We start from the raw sequence: 16,371 nt of genomic DNA, 5'->3' as shown, positions 1-16,371 counted from the left end.
ACCAGCGCCCGGTGAGGTACTTAGAGGCTCGAGAGGTGTCTTGAAATGTCCCTAGCCCATTTCGTAGGGATGCTAGACTAATAGAGTGACCTGTGGTAATGATGTGGTGATTAGGAGTATGGTGGATGCTATTAATAACTGGGCGTCTGGCTGCAGCTCGTAGTAATAGCCTCGATCCAGCATTGCAACTACCATGGTCTAACACTAGGGAATGAATTTGGTACTTTTGGGAAGGAGCTCGCAATCCGCTCCTCAGCTTGTGCCACGCAGCATGCGTCGTATTTCTTCGGACACTCTTGTTTATATATGTAGTGTCCGCGTTACGCTTGCTCTTGAACGGCTGCACCTTTCTTTGTTCCATTCATTGCTCGAAGTCATGCCCGCAGCTCCTCAGCTCTGAGGCCACCGCAAACCTCACACATTCGTCCCAATGCCTCGAGGGAGGAAGGCGAAGAAGACTCCGGCCGCATCAAAATCCGAAACGACCTCGAAGAGGGTCAGACCGGTCACTTCTCGGGGAGCTCGCGAAGAGGTAATATCAATATACAATGCTTATTGCCTATTCCCCCTTCCCCCTTCCTTGCCTTGTCGCCGTTGGAAGCTTTTGCTTTCCATCAAGTGAATGGTCAGAGATCTCCCAAAGCCCAACTTCTGACGCATTGCATCTATAAAAGGTTTCCAAAGATACAGATACTACGCCAAATCCCCCCCCGAAACCTGACATTAGATCTAGACTGAGGTCTCATCCGTCCGCCGATTTGCAAGACAGACCCACTGCTGCAGACCCAGAAGCGTTGCTTCGAAAGGCACGCAAAGAGCGAAGAAAAGCAAAAGCTGCTACGGCTGCTGTAGAGGTTCAGGAAATCCCTGAAGAACACTACACTAAAGATCAGATTGGAGGCCTTGCTCAGAGTATCGAAGCTGCTCTCACAGGGGTTTCCCGCCGTGTTGACGAGATCAATACTGACAACGAGGCCTCTGAGGAGGGGGAAGGTCACGACATATCACAGGATATAGAAGAGCAGGAGTTCAATCGCAGCTGGGGGTATCTACCTCCCTTGGACGACGAAGCGGTAGCGATAATAGAAGCTATTATTGCAAATCCAGAGATGGCAAAAGATTACTCAAGGATCACCCCAAATCACCGGTTCTTTCCTGAGGGCCTCCGGGACAGAAACGTCTTTCTATCCGAAAGCGGCCATCCCGACCCCCATGCTGATGAAATTCGACGTCTTAAATCACCCCTACTTCTCGAGGAGACCAAGATAGAAAGCAAGTCACATGGACAGCTCTGGGCCTTAGATCAAGCGAAAATTGACCAGGGGTCGAATGAGGCGCTCTTCCAGAGAACCCTTATGATGAACCTGATAGGACGACACCTTTTCATCTACAACAGACAAAGTGTGAAGCCATGTTGTCTCGATTTTAGCGTTGAAGAGTTATGGACCTGCCCGCCGATGCCGACTCGATCCTACAATCAAGGCCGCAACTTTCTGACACAACCGAAGCCAGATCTTGCGGTTTGTTTCCGTAGAGAAGCGGCCATACCTGACCGGCTGTGGAATTCTATTCCAATGGCAACAAAGATACTCGCCTGCTATGAGAGCTTCAACTTGATAGGTCACGACAGGATATTCCATTTTCTCACCATTGAAGCTAAGAAGGAGAAGACTTCAACCAATGACGATGTGGGAAGACTTCAAAGTCTGAACAACGCAAGTCAAGCGCTCCATAATATGTTCGAATTCTTTCGAGACGCCGGTCACGAGGATACCTTCTTTGCTAAGGTGAGATTCTTCTCGGCAGTAGCTAGTACAGAAGGCGTATGGATTCGTATCCATCGAGCAACCCGAGAACCCGAAGATGGGTCTGACCAGGGATTCATCTTGCCGAAACGAAAAGATTACCCGCTCCGGTTTGAATTTCGAAATTTCGCGCACGTCATTAGAGCCGAATTCGAGCGTGCCACGGTTCTGGAGATATTTGAAAAGATCCTAGTCGGGTATGGAGTAGGAATACTCCGTGACCTGATCTATAATGCGGCCAAAGCTATCGTTGGGAAACTAGAGGGGAATCCTGATGCGTATTTGGCGAGAGGCGATCCTAATTTCTATCGATATGGTCAAACCGTTATTAAGGCAAAGAGCAGGATCCCGACACCGGTAGCAAGCAGACCGGAATCGACACGGGGGATGTCCATCGACACGACGATCGGCACCAGGCCAATGGAAGCAACCAGCCAAGATTTCTCTCAGACGAACGTCTCCGTTGACATGATGCGAAGTGGCACAACAACACCGATTCAGAGCCCGCTTCCCGTGCCTAAGCAAACAACCAAAGGCAAAGGGAAGAAGCGACCAAAATCCCCATCACCGCGTAAGATGTCGGTTTCCGGACCGGAACAAAAACGAAGAACCGAACGGTCCTTTTCCTCCAGTACTTCAATTGAGAGCATCTCTTGATGTGCCTTATCAAGCACCGGAGGGTTCGATGAGCCATGTTCACTACGTCTTGGTCGAATGTTGAAGACGCCATGCATGGAGATATTGGAAGCTCGAAGTCGACCGGATAAGGCTGGGGAGGAGGGTTCTGATGCGTTTTGAAGGGGTCCGGAAAGCCTTGTTGTGCGGTGGTTCTGCGAAATGACAGGCACATCGGACAAGGCAATCTACATAGGTGCACAGTGTTGACAGATTGTGGAATGGGAGGCTCAGGCGGTGGTAATAGTAACCAAAAGGGAGGGGAAGATTTCTTCAATGTCGGCCATTATAACCAGGTTGAGAAATGTCGAATCTCAGGCGACTGCCTACAGAGGCACCTCACAAATCCCTAGCGGGCGCGATATCTATGTATTTTGGGAAGGAGGGAAGGTAAGGTCGGCGGGGTGTGTATTTTGTGCAAGGTTGTTCGTGCTGAGCACACATAGAGAACAGAGAGGCAGCAGCAGAGAACGGAGGACAGAGGACAGAGCGCATTGCACCTATGTATGGTATTCACTACCTAGAACGGAAGGGTATAAACGGGACGAGCGAGGCCGAATTTCGTTGTTGACACATAGAGTCACAAAGTTCAAGGTCGATTGAATCACGCCGCAAGAAGAAATCTTTGTCTCCATCTAGCTCTGCCGTAGGAATTATGCCAGGAAAGAGACCGCCCTAACTTTCGCCTATACTTCCTCCCCTTCGGCGCTGCGAATAGTCTGCTTCGCGATTGACATCATTGTCCGCATTCAGCTTCGCACGACATCATTTCTGGTCCAGCAGGATTGAGAATTTCAGAGCTCAATCAGACTTTCCTCGATAGCAACTGGTTGCTGTTGTGTCGGATGCGTGGCAGGTTGGTTATATGCAGCCGGCAGATGTTGCGGTGCAGAAGGGAACTGGTCTTGCGTATAAGTGGGATATGTGGCTCCATATGAACCACCTGTAGACATTGGTGGTGGTTGTTGCGCAAGCGGCGGTTGCTGCTGAGGTGGCTGCTGATATTGCGGACTAAATTGTTGTTGCTGAGACTGTTGCTGTGGATAAACCTGCGATGGAGTCTGTGTTTGCTCCTGAAGGGCCGGCTGTCGTGGCTGGTAAGACTGCTGAGGCGGTTGTTGAGGTGGAGGCTGATGTTGATACTGGGGTTGAGGCTGTGGGGTGGGAGCCTCAGGCGGCATCTGCGGCATTTGAGCGTAAGTCGTTGGAGTCTGTTGAGGATCTGGGGGAGGCATCTGAGGATACACGGATGGAGGCTGAGAGGACTGCGATGGATAGGGTGGCTGCTGAGCTGGCTGGTGTTGGTACATCTGCGGCGAAGGTGGCTGATTGAATTGTGCAGATTGCGGCATGGGTTGGTTCTGCTGCGGTTGCTGCTGCGTTGGGTACTGATACGGCGAGGCAGGAGTATCTTGTTTCTGGCTCGAATACGAATACGAGCGCTGAGGCTGAGGAATCGGCGTTGGTTGAGTGGGTGGAGCGTAAGACTCGACTGGCGCATTGTTGAAATAATAATTCTCCGCACCGCCAGGACCGGTATTCATCGCCAGAGGGGGTCCCGGCGATATTGAGGGATACATGCTCTGAGGCGCCGCAGGGGAGGGCATTCCATAGGCGGCGTATCCCGGATTTCTCTGGTTGTAAGTATTGTTCAATCGCTCTTCAAGCATCCGATCGTAATATCGCACGACTGTGGATAGTTTGGCATGTAGATCGAGCAACGCGTCATTTTTGGACATTGTTTCGCCTAGGGTCCGCGCCAACTTTGGTCGAAGCTTTCCAATGCTCTCGTAGAGCTCTTGGATCTGCGGTTCACGCAGAATTGTACCTGGCGGCTGATGTTGCAAGCGGTCGACCAACGTGGCAAACAAGTTAATATTTTCGGCCTCCATCACGGATAACTCATAATCGTTCTTTGGCATGACGAAAGGCTGTGCGGAGGTTGCTCCGTCTGTCGTGGTTTTCTTGAGGGAAGCTGCATGCTTCTTGGCTTGTTCTTCGGCTTCCTTCAAAGACAGTGCTATGGCGGCTTTCAAATCCGGATCGTCTTCTTCCTCGTTGGATACACCATTTGCCTTTGCCGGCTCTTGCTTCGACTGTGATTGCAGAACATACCCTGAGCTTGAGATTCCCTTGGCCTCCTCTAAACTCATTTCTAACGCTCTTTTTAGGTCCTCGTCAAAACTGCTGTTCTCTACCCTGGCACTTCGGGGCTGCATCGAGCTCGGTTTCGGTGCGAAGGAGACACGGCGATCGGAACCGCCGCTCGACTTCTTGGTCAACTTATCATAGCAGCCGTCGTCGACCCGAACTGGTTGCATAATGCCTAGATGCGGGAGAGGAATCGACTTTGACGAGCACTGTTGATCGAAGACGTTGCCACAGTTCCTGCAGTGATGCTTTCTATTCGTCAGGGTGAATGAGGTTCTGCATCGCATGCAAACATCGCTGTCTGTCCACTCGGGTGGGGCACTGCTGTCGAGCATACTGCTGGATATCTCCACCTTGGGCGGGAACTTGAAGCCCTCCATTTGCAGGCCCTGGTATACCTGGTTGATATATGACAAATCGTATCTTCCCTGGGTAGCACTGGCCCAACTCTGGATCAGCTCCAAGATCTTCTGTTTGACCTCGTCATTGACTGCGGCGGCCCCGTAGGCTTTGAGTAACGAGACCAGATTGTCCATAAATTCACGAGAAGCGATCTCTGTAAGGAAGTGGGACCCGCCATTCTTGACGCAAGTGTCTGTGAGCTTCAGGGCCGACAGTTGGACGTTGGGATTCCTGTTGCCTATCCGCCTCTTCAACGATCGCATAGCCTCTTTAGGCTGCACTGTCTTCGATCGGATGAGGTCCGTAATCTCGAGGGAGGTCGCAATATCCTCCAAGCTAGAAGAAGTAGCTTTCTCAATCTGCTCATCGAGCACAGACGTGCCTGAGGAGAACCACCCGGCCATTGTGCGGGATGGACGAATACAAGGCAGCGACGGTCAGTTTGGGATGAATGAGGAGGACTTTTCGGCTTGGAAACGACGCTGTTTAGCAGCTGATGGACTGCTGCTTGACAGAGAGAACAATAAGACCGTCTGCAAAGTTCGAAGTCGGGAATTGGAAGTTGGGGTTAGAAGGAGTCTGTGTGTAGGATGAGTTGATGGTTGGATGCAGTCAGTATCTGGGGAAGTTCTGGGTGCAGGCCACTCGGTGCACCATCCGCCACATGCGCATGCACCAGCCACTGAGAGCCTGTTGGCCTGGTCAGCCTGGAGCCCACTACCAGTAGGCCACTCACCCACTGCCTAGCAGCCTTGCCGCTCCGGCCACCAGGCTTCAGCCTCGCCTGCCGTGTCATCAGTCATCAGTGGACACTTCGGAAACGGCCATTTCCATTTCCCCATCCATCTCGTTCTCGGCCTGCGGCCCTCAGCGAGCCAGGAACTCACTACAGAGCGTCATGCATCTTGCTCGACACTCGATTTCCCATACTACACATGTGTCCGACTGACTCCCGCCTTTTCTAAACGCCCTGTCACCTCGACTCCACGCACGTTACTCTCCTTACTGACGTCTCCGGAATCTCCTGCGCCCCTCTTCAGTCAACCGCAACCAGATCTGACTCTCACATGCCTGGTGGATTAATCGTTAAACGCCCAAGACTAAGGAATTAATTTTAGAAGCCTGCCACTGAGACGGAAGGTCTTGCCACGGGTCTTGCGCGCAATGATCTTACGGTAGGAACGACACACACATCGCCATGGCGGCGTATGCATCCTCGTCCTCCTTATCCTCCCACACCACTTCCACCTCGGCCAACGCTCGAAGCAGTTGGACCGATCCACGAGACTTGACACCAGGTCCAGGCTCCGGCGCGGGAAAGGTCTACCCTCATATCAGGGACATAATCCAAGATGCCACAACTTCCTTCCAGGCGGACGGCTCGCTTCCACAGTACCTGACCGAAGTCGAACATTCTATCACCGTGGCAAAAAGCTCGGTTGACTTTGGCCGCCACGATCTGGCTTACAAGAGTTATATGCGGGGGTATGAGATAGCCGTTAACCACATCCCAAAGCACAAGGAGTTCGGATTTTGGGACAATAGTCCACCTTGGAGAGCAAAGTACAAGGCCGCTCTCCAGAAACTGGTGGACATGGAGGCAGAGATGACCCGGATTAAAGCCCTGATCGAGGATAACAACGCCCGCTATGGAACCCAACCTCAATCTCGCGCAATGCCCAGAAAACTAGTCTACTCTTCGGGCTTTGGAATCCCTCAAAATCTGGTTCCTGGCCGGCCTACCTCTTCAGGTAGCAACGATGCTACTCCACGTGCGACCTCGCCGAATTCATTTGCGGACTTACCTGACTCCCTTCGAATCCCTCGGGCACGTCCGTCAAGCAAACCAAAACCCGAGAATTTGCAAGGCCGACCTTTAACGGAAGCCAGTAACGACCTGGCTCAAAGATTTGCGAAGCTCAGAGGGCTGGGAAATGCCTCCGAACACTCAAACTTATTATTCATGCCCAAAGCAGGTGATTTTCAGCACGGAGCAGGATATAACTCACAATCATATTCCAATGAAGCGTCGACTTCGCGACCAAACGGCCCCCGCGCGATTCCTGCTTTCAGTAATGGACCCATGGTCCCTCCAAAGGTGCCGGCTGCACCTCCCAAGGTTCCCATTGAAACTTCCATGGCAATGCCCAAGCCTCCCAGTCCCACATACAGCCCAATCAATACCACTTCGGCCAGTTTCCATGCAAACAATCATCGACTTTCTGCGGAAGGGGGCCGTCCTCCCACTGAGAGAAAGCAAACTTACTACAATCAATCGCAAAATTCATCCACCGCCTCTCTGCACCTGCAGAGGACCCGCGACGAGCTTTCTGCTCCCTATCGACCAACTACACCGAATGGAATCAATTCTGCCATCCTCCCTAAAAATAGCTCGAGTGACCTCCCCCATCAGACGTCGATTGATGTTGCCACTCTTCAGGAGTACATGAAGAGATACAACGTTCTTCTGATCGACATCAGAGAGAGGGCTATTTTTGATGATGGGCATATCATGTCTACTTCGATTATATGTATAGAACCCATCTCTCTGAAAGAGGGTGTCTCGGCAGAGGAACTTGAGGATCGACTTGTGCTGGCGCCGGATAATGAACAATCACATTTCTCTCGCAGAGATGAATTTGACCTGGTTGTTTATTATGACCAATATACCAGCGACGTTTCCTATCTCAAGGGTCCCCCCACAATGACTAGAGCTCCGGCGTTGAGAGCACTGTACGATACGCTGTACGAATTCAACGACACGAAGCCTCTGAAGGATGGTCGACCACCTGCGTTGTTGTCTGGCGGTCTGGATGCCTGGGTGGACTATATGGGAGTCCAATCACTTGCGCGGTCAAGAACTGCTGCGACGCTGGGTATCACGCGGCAAAGACCTGCCGGTCCTGGTCGACCTATCGCACGACAGCGCATGGTTTCAGCAAATTCTCGCTACGAGGTCCGGAACAGGCGTCTTCGTGACCACAAATTTCTGGATGAGAGCGAGCAAGAGGCGTGGCGTCAGCAGGCTTTGCAGGAAGAAGTGACCCCGATTGAGAAACACGATCATGCAAGCGACGAAGAGTATTCAGTGGTCGAGGAAGAGCCCGAACCTCCGTCACCATTCATCCCCGACTATGAGACATTCTTGCGGCGGTTTCCGTCAATCCAACAGCAAGAGTCTATGGTCATGCCTGCTCGACGACCTCTTCCATCTCATCCTGCCGCATACCTTCCTCAAGTTGCACCACCTCCCATTCCCCAAGTACCGGCAAGGCCTGCTCCCGCAATTCCGAGACCGAGCTATTCGGGCCATGCGGATATCAATGCACCCCAACCGGCACTGGCTAGAGTGACGTCGGCCACGCGACCCCCGCTGTATTCGACCGTGACATCCCTTCGCAGAAGGTTGCCCAAGACTGGGCTGACGAATTTTGGGGTCACTTGTTACATGAATTCGACTCTGCAATGTCTGTCCGCGACTATTCCCTTGTCCAGCTTTTTCAATGATCGACTCTATGAGGGATATGTACAGCGCAACTGGAAAGGCAGCAATGGCATCATGCCTAAGCTCTATGCCAACCTAATCCAGGCAGTCTGGCAGGGGGATAATGAGGTTATTAAACCATCAACATTTCGAAACTTCTGTGGGCGAATGAACCGAGAATGGGTAATCGACCGACAGCAAGACGCAAAGGAATTCTTCGACTTCCTTGTCGATTGCCTCCACGAAGACTTGAACGTCAACTGGGAACGAACGCCACTCCGGCCACTAACGACTGCAGAGGAAATGCAAAGAGAGAGAATGGAGATTGCAAGAGCCAGTCCAATCGAGTGGAAACGTTACGAGCACCGAGACCATAGTTACATGTCTTCCTTATTTGCCGGTCAACATGCGTCACGCCTCCGTTGTCTCACCTGCAAACGCACTTCGACCACCTACGAAGCATTCTACAGCATCAGCGTGGAAATCCCTCGAGATCGTGCGGGCCACATCTATGACTGTCTTTCCTCATACTGCCGGGAGGAAAAACTGTCGGAGCTATGGCGATGCCCCTATTGCAAGTGCGAGCGTGAAGCCACCAAGCAAATCATCCTTACTCGCTTACCGCAGTTCCTGGTGATACATTTCAAACGCTTCGCCGCGTCAAAGCACGAAAAGGCCAAGAAAATCCACACGCCCATTGAATTCCCATTGCACAATCTATGTATGGATGATTTCGTCATCCCCAGACCACCTACGCTACCGGATCAAGATGGGCGTATGAGTATGGAGCTTGCCACAACACCGCCTTATACGTATGATGCATACGGGGTTCTGAGACACCTAGGCAATAGTGGGGATGGAGGACATTATATCTCCATTGTGAAGGATCAGGGGCGGGGCGTGTGGAGGAAATTCGATGACGAGAGGCATGTTGATTTGGACCCGCCGAAATTAAGCCAAAGAGATAGGTTGCAGAACGGGGAGGCGTATATCGTGTTTTATCAGAGGGCGCAGGGGCGATGATTGACAGCTCTCTGCCAAAAGATGAGCAGAGAAATTGGCAAGATCGGCTCTTTTCTGGTGTCCACGTTCGAGCAAGCGAAGCTTCTCTGCATGAATAGCGAGGATCGGTATTTAGTTGTGTGCGTCTTGATTGTGGTGGCATTATGGACCTCTGGAAGCGCCATGGCCTCTGGATGAGCCTTCATTCTGAGCTTTGTGAATAGGAACCTTTGACGATGACCATGAAAAGACTCCGGTGCGACGAATGGAAAAGACTTTTTTTTTGGATTCTTGAACCTCTTTTCGTTGGCCAACTGACTCTATTCGTCTCCATCGCGGCCTCCAGAGACCCCTTTGTGACATATTCGATTCGACAATATGCCAGGACGACAGGCGTCCGCTTTCTCAGAAGGATCGCTGAGCAGTCGAATGAGGAGCTCCCCTTCTCAGTTTAGATCAACCCGGCACTACTTAGCATCGAATTTGCCCATTTCTCTATCCTTTGTGTTTGGTCTTGCCGTACATGCCTCCGTCGATCCTCCGCTTTTCGATCGCCAGCCTGTAGGGAGGTGCTGTGGGAGGCTGGACGGGATCCAGCGACACATGGCCCTCCGGCAGCTTGTAGGTGGCGTCGCTGTCCCAGGCCGACAGATCGCCGCAGGCCAGGAATGGAGCAACATATCGCCGAGGGTCATCAGCGTCTTCGAGGGATGGGAACCGGAGTTCGACGATGCCGTCGGGGCGGAGATGGCGCGTTTGTTGCATCTGTATTCGTTGTTGAGAATGCGTGTCTGCGATTGATGACTGTGATGCTGACACTGAGTTACTGTCGTCGGTCTCGTGGCTATCTTCAGGAACAGAACCCAGCGGAAATTGCTCTTGCTGTTGCTCCCGCACCGCTGACAAAGGCGTCGATATAGCTGCGGACTCCGGAAGTCGCAAACCATTCTCCACTTCGATTTCCGGTGTCCATAGAACTTCCTTTCCATCATCATTCGTTACCATCACAGGTTTGTAGCCCTCACAGACCACAAACGCCTCGATACTACTCGCCCTACTGGCCCTCGGCTTCGCCACACTCACCCGCTCAAATAAGATTCTCAACTGTGCATAGATCAGGTCGACATCTCTACCCCTGAAGATCTTGGCCACAAACTTGCCCCCCGGACGCAGAACCTTTGTGGCAAGCGTGAGTGCGGAGTAGAGCAGTTGAGACTGGACGTAGATGTCGAGCGAGTGCAGACCCGTGACGTCCGGGGCCCCGTCACTAATCACAAGGTCGATCAGATGAGTTGTGTTCTGAGGAGAAAAGTCCGGATCGATGGCCCTGAGGAGGAGGGGAACGGTGGAAGGGTGAGTAATGTCGGCTTTTAGCTGCGTTATGCCTTCGAGAGGCGCCATGGGTTGAAGGTCTATGGCGACGATTTTGACATTGGCCCGGGGGTTTAATTCGCCGCTGGTTGTTGAAATGATTTCTTCGAGCGAAGACATGTCTCCTCGGGCAAGACTATTATCCCTTTGGACTTGGGCTTGGACTTGGACTTGGGCACGCTGCAACCGCTCCATCTTCTCAACCCAAGCTCTCCGTCCAAAACTCTCACCTTTAATTAGTACTCGCGAAAGCACCTGGCTCCAAGACCCCGGGGCAGCGCATAAATCGACTACCCTGGTGCATTTCTCGGGTTCGCTGTACGAAAATAGGTCGAATTGTTCGTCGATTTGTATGAGTTTGAAGGCGGAGCGTGCGCGCCAGTTTTGTTCTTTGGCCAAGCGGTAGTAGACATCTCTTTTGTCTTTTGAGGATTTGCCCATATCGATAGTAGGTGTTTCCTCGATTGGTGGAGCGAGCGTCTCAGTTCTGAAGACTTTGGTCCAGTTTATAAAATTCTAAGGGATCCCGAGCACGAAATCGTCTCGAGGGCGAGGCTGAGCTGTACTGCGCATGGCGGAGTATATGGTTTGCCGTGTCAGGGCATACGGTCGCGTTTTTAAACTTGAGCCGCAGTTTATGTCGCCTCTGTGCGGTTGAGGCCAGTTCAATTAGTTAGCATAGCCAAACCGTTTCTCAACCTCGCTTCCAGAACTCGTCAGATCAGGTCCCCATCTGCCAATTCCTCGCAAGAGGAAGTCCGTCAACCATGGCGCCCAGTATGTCTCTGCATAGTGTCGTCGCCATCCTTATATTATCCACCGATTCCTCCCCCGAATCCTCTAGACTGTTCGCCAAATACTACAATCCTCCACATGCCTCAGCCGCACCACAACATCCTCTACAATCGCAACCGTACCCGCATCTAAAAGAACAGAAGGCCTTCGAAAAGGGATTGCTGGAAAAGACTTCAAAGCAGACAACTGATGTGATCCTCTACGACAATAAAGTCGTGGTGTTCAAGATGGAGAGCGACGTCATGCTGTATGTGGTGGGCGGCGCAGAGGAGAATGAGATTCTATTGTATAATGTTGTATTGGCACTGAGGGACACGTTAAGCATTTTGTTAAAGTTTGTGGGCCATTTTTTCTTTCTTTCTGCGAACAACAACGGCTGACAAGGGTGACTATAGGAACTCGACGGACAAGCGCACCATCATGGAGAACTACGATCTGGTAACGTTGGCCATCGATGAAATTGTCGATGACGGCATAGTCTTAGAGACGGATCCGGTGATGGTGGCATCGAGAGTGTCAAAGGCTCCTGCACAGGACGCGCCGAATATGAAGAACATTGACCTCAGTGAGCAGGGGATACAGAATCTTTGGGAATTCGGGAAGAAGCAGGGAATGGAGTTTGTCAGAAGAAACTTGTGATTTTCTCGGCAGTGGAAAAGGTGGCATTTGATGTTCCAGGCGCGCTGAAGCTGCCGGCATGGCCCTGCGCTGGAGATGGAATTCAGGGATATTCCTGCATGGCGTTATGATGCGGAAATGGGGCAATGAGCATTATGACCATAAAAGTCGAGGACCTGGAGCCTGGCCGTCGTTTCCAAGACTTTGGGAGGATGGCAGCCTTGTTGGGGGCGCAGCCTTGCTGCCATGGATTACCAAAGCAAACCGACGTCATTCGGACGCTGAAATATTTCAATTCAAAAGAGTCATTCTCCCAAATTCTCAGTCTTAGACCTCGTCCTGTGTTGAAGCTCTGTCTTGCCTCTTCTCCTCTATTATATTCCCTCAGATTTGCGAAGAGGCCTATCATGAAACAGCGCTTCTCATCCCTCGACGTCAAGGTCTGTGTTTGTTCCCTGCCCCGCATGCACCCTCAAGCAGCAACTGACTCCGTTGGTGTGTTGTAGGTCATTGCATATGAGCTATCAACTTCGCTCACCGGCCTCCGTCTCTCAAACGTCTACGATCTCTCCAGTCGGATTTTCCTGTTCAAATTCGCCAGGCCAGGGAAACGAGAACAACTCCTTCTAGACTCTGGCTTCCGCTGTCACTTGACCTCTTTCTCTCGAACCGCAGCCACTCAGCCGTCCGCTTTCGTCAGCAGGCTACGCCATTTTCTCAAGAGCAGACGCGTCACCAGAGTCGCCCAGGTGGGCACCGACCGAGTCATTGAGATCACCTTCAGTGACGGACTGTACCGAGTGTTCTTGGAATTCTTTGCTGCGGGAAATATCATAGTCACAGATGCGGATCTCAATGTTCTCGCGCTTCAGCGACAGGTCAACGAAGGAGATGCGGATGTGGACGTCAAATTGGGTGGGAAGTATACCTTGGAGGCAAAACAGAACTTTCATGGCATCACTCCCTTATCAGAAGAGAGAGTTAGGTCAGTTCTTCAAAAGGCCGTTCAACGCTCGAAAGCTGCAAAAGAGGTGGGCGGCAAGAAAGCGAAACGATCAAAGGGGATCGACGATCTGAGGAAGGCTCTGAGTGCCGGCTTTCCTGAGTTTCCTCAACACTTGCTCGAGCACGTATTTAGGGAAACGGGCGTCAATGCGACCTTGAAGGCGGAGGATGTCTTGACAGACCAAGAGTCTCTGCGGTCAGTCATGTCTGCATTGCAGCGCGCAGATCAGTTGTTCAAGTCTTTGGGGACCGGTCAACCAAAGGGTTATATTATTGCGAAGCAGAGATCACCCCCTTCAGGTGAGGCCGAGTCTTCAGGGGCACAGGAATCGACCAGGGAGTCCCTTCTCTATGACGATTTCCATCCATTCCGGCCATGCCAATTTGAGAATGAGCCCTGCGTTCATATTCTCGAGCTCGACGGCTTTAACCGCACGGTTGACGAGTTCTATTCGTCCATCGAATCCCAGAAGCTGGAATCTCGATTGACAGAGCGAGAAGAGACAGCGAAAAGGAAATTGCAGGTTGCAAAATACGAGCACGAGAAGAGGTTGGCAGGCCTTCAACAGGTGCAGGATATGCATGTCAGGAAAGCCCAAGCGATCGAAGCGAACACTCACCGCGTGGAGGAAGCTTGTGCTGCTGTCAATGGTCTCATCGCACAAGGCATGGATTGGGTGGACATTGGGAAACTCATCGAAAACGAACAGAAGCGAGGAAATGTAGTGGCTCAAATGGTCAGGCTTCCGCTCAAGCTGGAGGAGAACACAGTGACTCTCCTGCTTGACGAACCCAGCTTCGACGAAGGCTACGAGAGTGACGAAGAGGACAATACAGATGAGGAGGTTGAATCTGATGAGGAGACCGACGAGACTCCGGGTAAAGGCGGACCCTCAACAGATAAGCGATTGGCCATTGATATTGACCTGGCGCTGTCACCTTGGGCAAACGCACGCCAGTACTACGACCAGAAAAGGTCCGCCGCAGTCAAAGAGAAAAAGACAGCAGAGGCATCGGCGAAGGCCCTTAAGTCTGCGGAGCAGAAGATAGATGCAGACCTCAAGAAAGGCTTGAAGCAGGAGAAGGCTGTCTTGAGACCGGCAAGAAAACAGTTCTGGTTCGAAAAATTCTTGTATTTCATCTCCAGTGATGGATATCTTGTGATTGGAGGCAAGGACGCCCAACAGAACGAGCTACTTTACAGGAGATACCTGAAGAAGGGCGACATCTACGTACACGCCGATTTGCAAGGAGCCTCAAGTGTGATTGTGAAGAACAATCCACGAACCCCGGATGCACCAATTCCTCCTTCAACTCTTTCTCAAGCCGGTACATTGACCGTCTGCACGAGCAGCGCGTGGGACTCAAAGGCGCTAATGGGGGCCTGGTGGGTCAACGCGGACCAAGTGAGCAAGACGGCTCCGACTGGCGAGTATCTCACTACTGGTGGTTTTATTATCAGAGGGCGCAAGAATCTATTAGCACCAAGTCAATTACTCCTTGGATTTGGTGTTTTGTGGTTGATCAGCGAGGAGAGCAAAGTCAACCACGGCAAGCATCGGCTTGAAAGGACAGAGAGCATGCTCCCAGGCGAGGCTGAAGCGTTAGCTAACGATGTGAGAGGGTTACCTATTGAGAAAGAAGACATTGCAGGCGAGGTGGGGTCAGATCAAGGACAGGCGATACCTGATGTTGAAGATGCTGCTGATGCCGCTGTGGGGGAGGAGGAGGATGATGATCATGGAGCAGCCTTAGATGAGGCGTCTGAACAACCAGGGCAGGTTGACGGCGAAGGCGACGGCCGTGATTCGACGGAGGCTTCAGAGGGAGAGGAAGAGAGATCGAACCCTCTCCAGGTCAATGTTTCTCGATACCATCAAGGTACCCGGGGAAAAGACTTCGACAGGCCTGCAATCGAAACCGAAGAAGAGGCAAAGGAGCATGCTTCAGACGAGGCTTCCGACGGAGAAGAATCCAATGACAGTTCAGCCCCACAACCATCTACACGAGCGTCCACGCCGGCGTCGTCATCACAAGCCATAACGAAGTCAAAAGCTGAACCACTCGCTCGCGGTAAACGCACCAAGCTAAAACGTGCCCAAAAAAAATACGCCGACCAAGACGAGGAAGACCGTGCCCTGGCCATGCAACTCCTCGGATCCACCCGCGCTCAAGAACGCAAAGAAGCGGCTGAAGCAGAAAAGGCGGCCCGCGAAGCCAAAGCTCAAGCAGACAAGGAACGAAGGAGAGCACAACACGCAAAGGCCGCGGAGAGGGAACGCCTACGTCGTGAAAGGCTCGAAAAGGCAGCCGCTGGCGGTAGCGCCGATGGCGGAGCGGGGGTCGTTGACCTGGACGAAGACGACGAATTGAGTAAGGAGCAACTGGAACAAGAGCGGCGCGAACTATTGGACATCGACCGCCTTGTCCCTATGCCGGAACCCGGGGACGAACTCCTCGCAGCGATCCCCGTCGTCGCGCCTTGGACGGCTCTCACCCGACAAAAATACAAGATCAAGCTGCAGCCCGGGAACGTCAAGAAGGGTAGAGTCGTCAAGGAGATCTTGGGATTTTGGACCTCTCTCGCCACAAAAGGCCCCAAGGTAGTCGATGAGCTGAATCACGAAAGGGACAAGGTCTGGAGACGCGAGATTGAGTTGTTGAAGGAGTGGCGCGTCGAAGAGATCGTGGGCGCTTTGCCGGTTAAGGGGTGTAGGATTGTGCAGAGCGGTGGGCTGGGAGGCGCGTTGGGAGGCGGAAGCGGTGGTGGAGGGAAAGGAGGTGGTGGTGGGAAGGGAAAGGGAAAGGCAGGAGGTGGTGGAAAAAAGGGAAGATAGCGAACCAGTACATATATGTAGGTAGGGGTCATGCTAGGTTTCCCTGGTTCCTCTGGTTCCCCCAGCTAGTACCCCGTGCTCTGTACATAGTGGGGAAGACATGAATTATGTTGAACTTCTGTCCGTGATTGCCGTCATCTAGCAACAATAATGGGGCGAATGCTCGCCGTAGCACCAAACTGTAATGCACACTGCTCATTTCAACGACGAATATTATAGTTTCTCC

General features: G+C 52.1%; 6 protein-coding genes across 6 annotated transcripts; 4 read left to right on the top strand and 2 right to left on the bottom strand.

Annotated features, from left to right (window-relative positions):
• Nucleotides 1-430: 430 nt before the first annotated feature.
• On the top strand, nucleotides 431-2,462 carry A1O5_07393 (uncharacterized protein; the record flags this gene model as incomplete). The annotated part of the gene is made up of 2 exons (XM_007747982.1): nucleotides 431-532; nucleotides 675-2,462. The coding sequence occupies 2 exons, from the start codon at nucleotides 431-433 to the stop codon at nucleotides 2,460-2,462; spliced, it is 1,890 nt and encodes a 629-aa protein (XP_007746172.1).
• An 812-nt stretch (nucleotides 2,463-3,274) lies between these two features.
• Nucleotides 3,275-5,437, bottom strand: A1O5_07392 (uncharacterized protein; the record flags this gene model as incomplete). The annotated part of the gene is made up of 1 exon (XM_007747981.1): nucleotides 3,275-5,437. The coding sequence occupies one exon, from the start codon at nucleotides 5,435-5,437 to the stop codon at nucleotides 3,275-3,277; it is 2,163 nt and encodes a 720-aa protein (XP_007746171.1).
• Nucleotides 5,438-6,231: 794 nt separating this feature from the next.
• A1O5_07391 (uncharacterized protein) lies at nucleotides 6,232-9,540 on the top strand (the record flags this gene model as incomplete). Its single annotated transcript, XM_007747980.1, has 1 exon — nucleotides 6,232-9,540. The coding sequence occupies one exon, from the start codon at nucleotides 6,232-6,234 to the stop codon at nucleotides 9,538-9,540; it is 3,309 nt and encodes a 1,102-aa protein (XP_007746170.1).
• Nucleotides 9,541-10,014: 474 nt separating this feature from the next.
• Nucleotides 10,015-11,331, bottom strand: A1O5_07390 (23S rRNA (-2'-O)-methyltransferase; the record flags this gene model as incomplete). The annotated part of the gene is made up of 1 exon (XM_007747979.1): nucleotides 10,015-11,331. One exon carries the CDS (start codon nucleotides 11,329-11,331, stop codon nucleotides 10,015-10,017), a length of 1,317 nt encoding a protein of 438 aa, XP_007746169.1.
• Nucleotides 11,332-11,657: 326 nt separating this feature from the next.
• On the top strand, nucleotides 11,658-12,324 carry A1O5_07389 (uncharacterized protein; the record flags this gene model as incomplete). Its single annotated transcript, XM_007747978.1, has 2 exons — nucleotides 11,658-12,019; nucleotides 12,081-12,324. 2 exons carry the CDS (start codon nucleotides 11,658-11,660, stop codon nucleotides 12,322-12,324), a joined length of 606 nt encoding a protein of 201 aa, XP_007746168.1.
• Nucleotides 12,325-12,710: 386 nt separating this feature from the next.
• Nucleotides 12,711-16,145, top strand: A1O5_07388 (uncharacterized protein; the record flags this gene model as incomplete). Its single annotated transcript, XM_007747977.1, has 2 exons — nucleotides 12,711-12,743; nucleotides 12,810-16,145. The coding sequence occupies 2 exons, from the start codon at nucleotides 12,711-12,713 to the stop codon at nucleotides 16,143-16,145; spliced, it is 3,369 nt and encodes a 1,122-aa protein (XP_007746167.1).
• Nucleotides 16,146-16,371: the final 226 nt, after the last annotated feature.

This window comes from Cladophialophora psammophila (assembly GCF_000585535.1).
Source record: "Cladophialophora psammophila CBS 110553 chromosome Unknown aczJe-supercont1.11, whole genome shotgun sequence".
Lineage (NCBI taxonomy): Eukaryota > Fungi > Ascomycota > Eurotiomycetes > Chaetothyriales > Herpotrichiellaceae > Cladophialophora > Cladophialophora psammophila.
The sequence above is the reverse complement of the archived record's forward strand: the minus strand, read 5'-3'. Positions and strand labels throughout refer to the sequence as shown.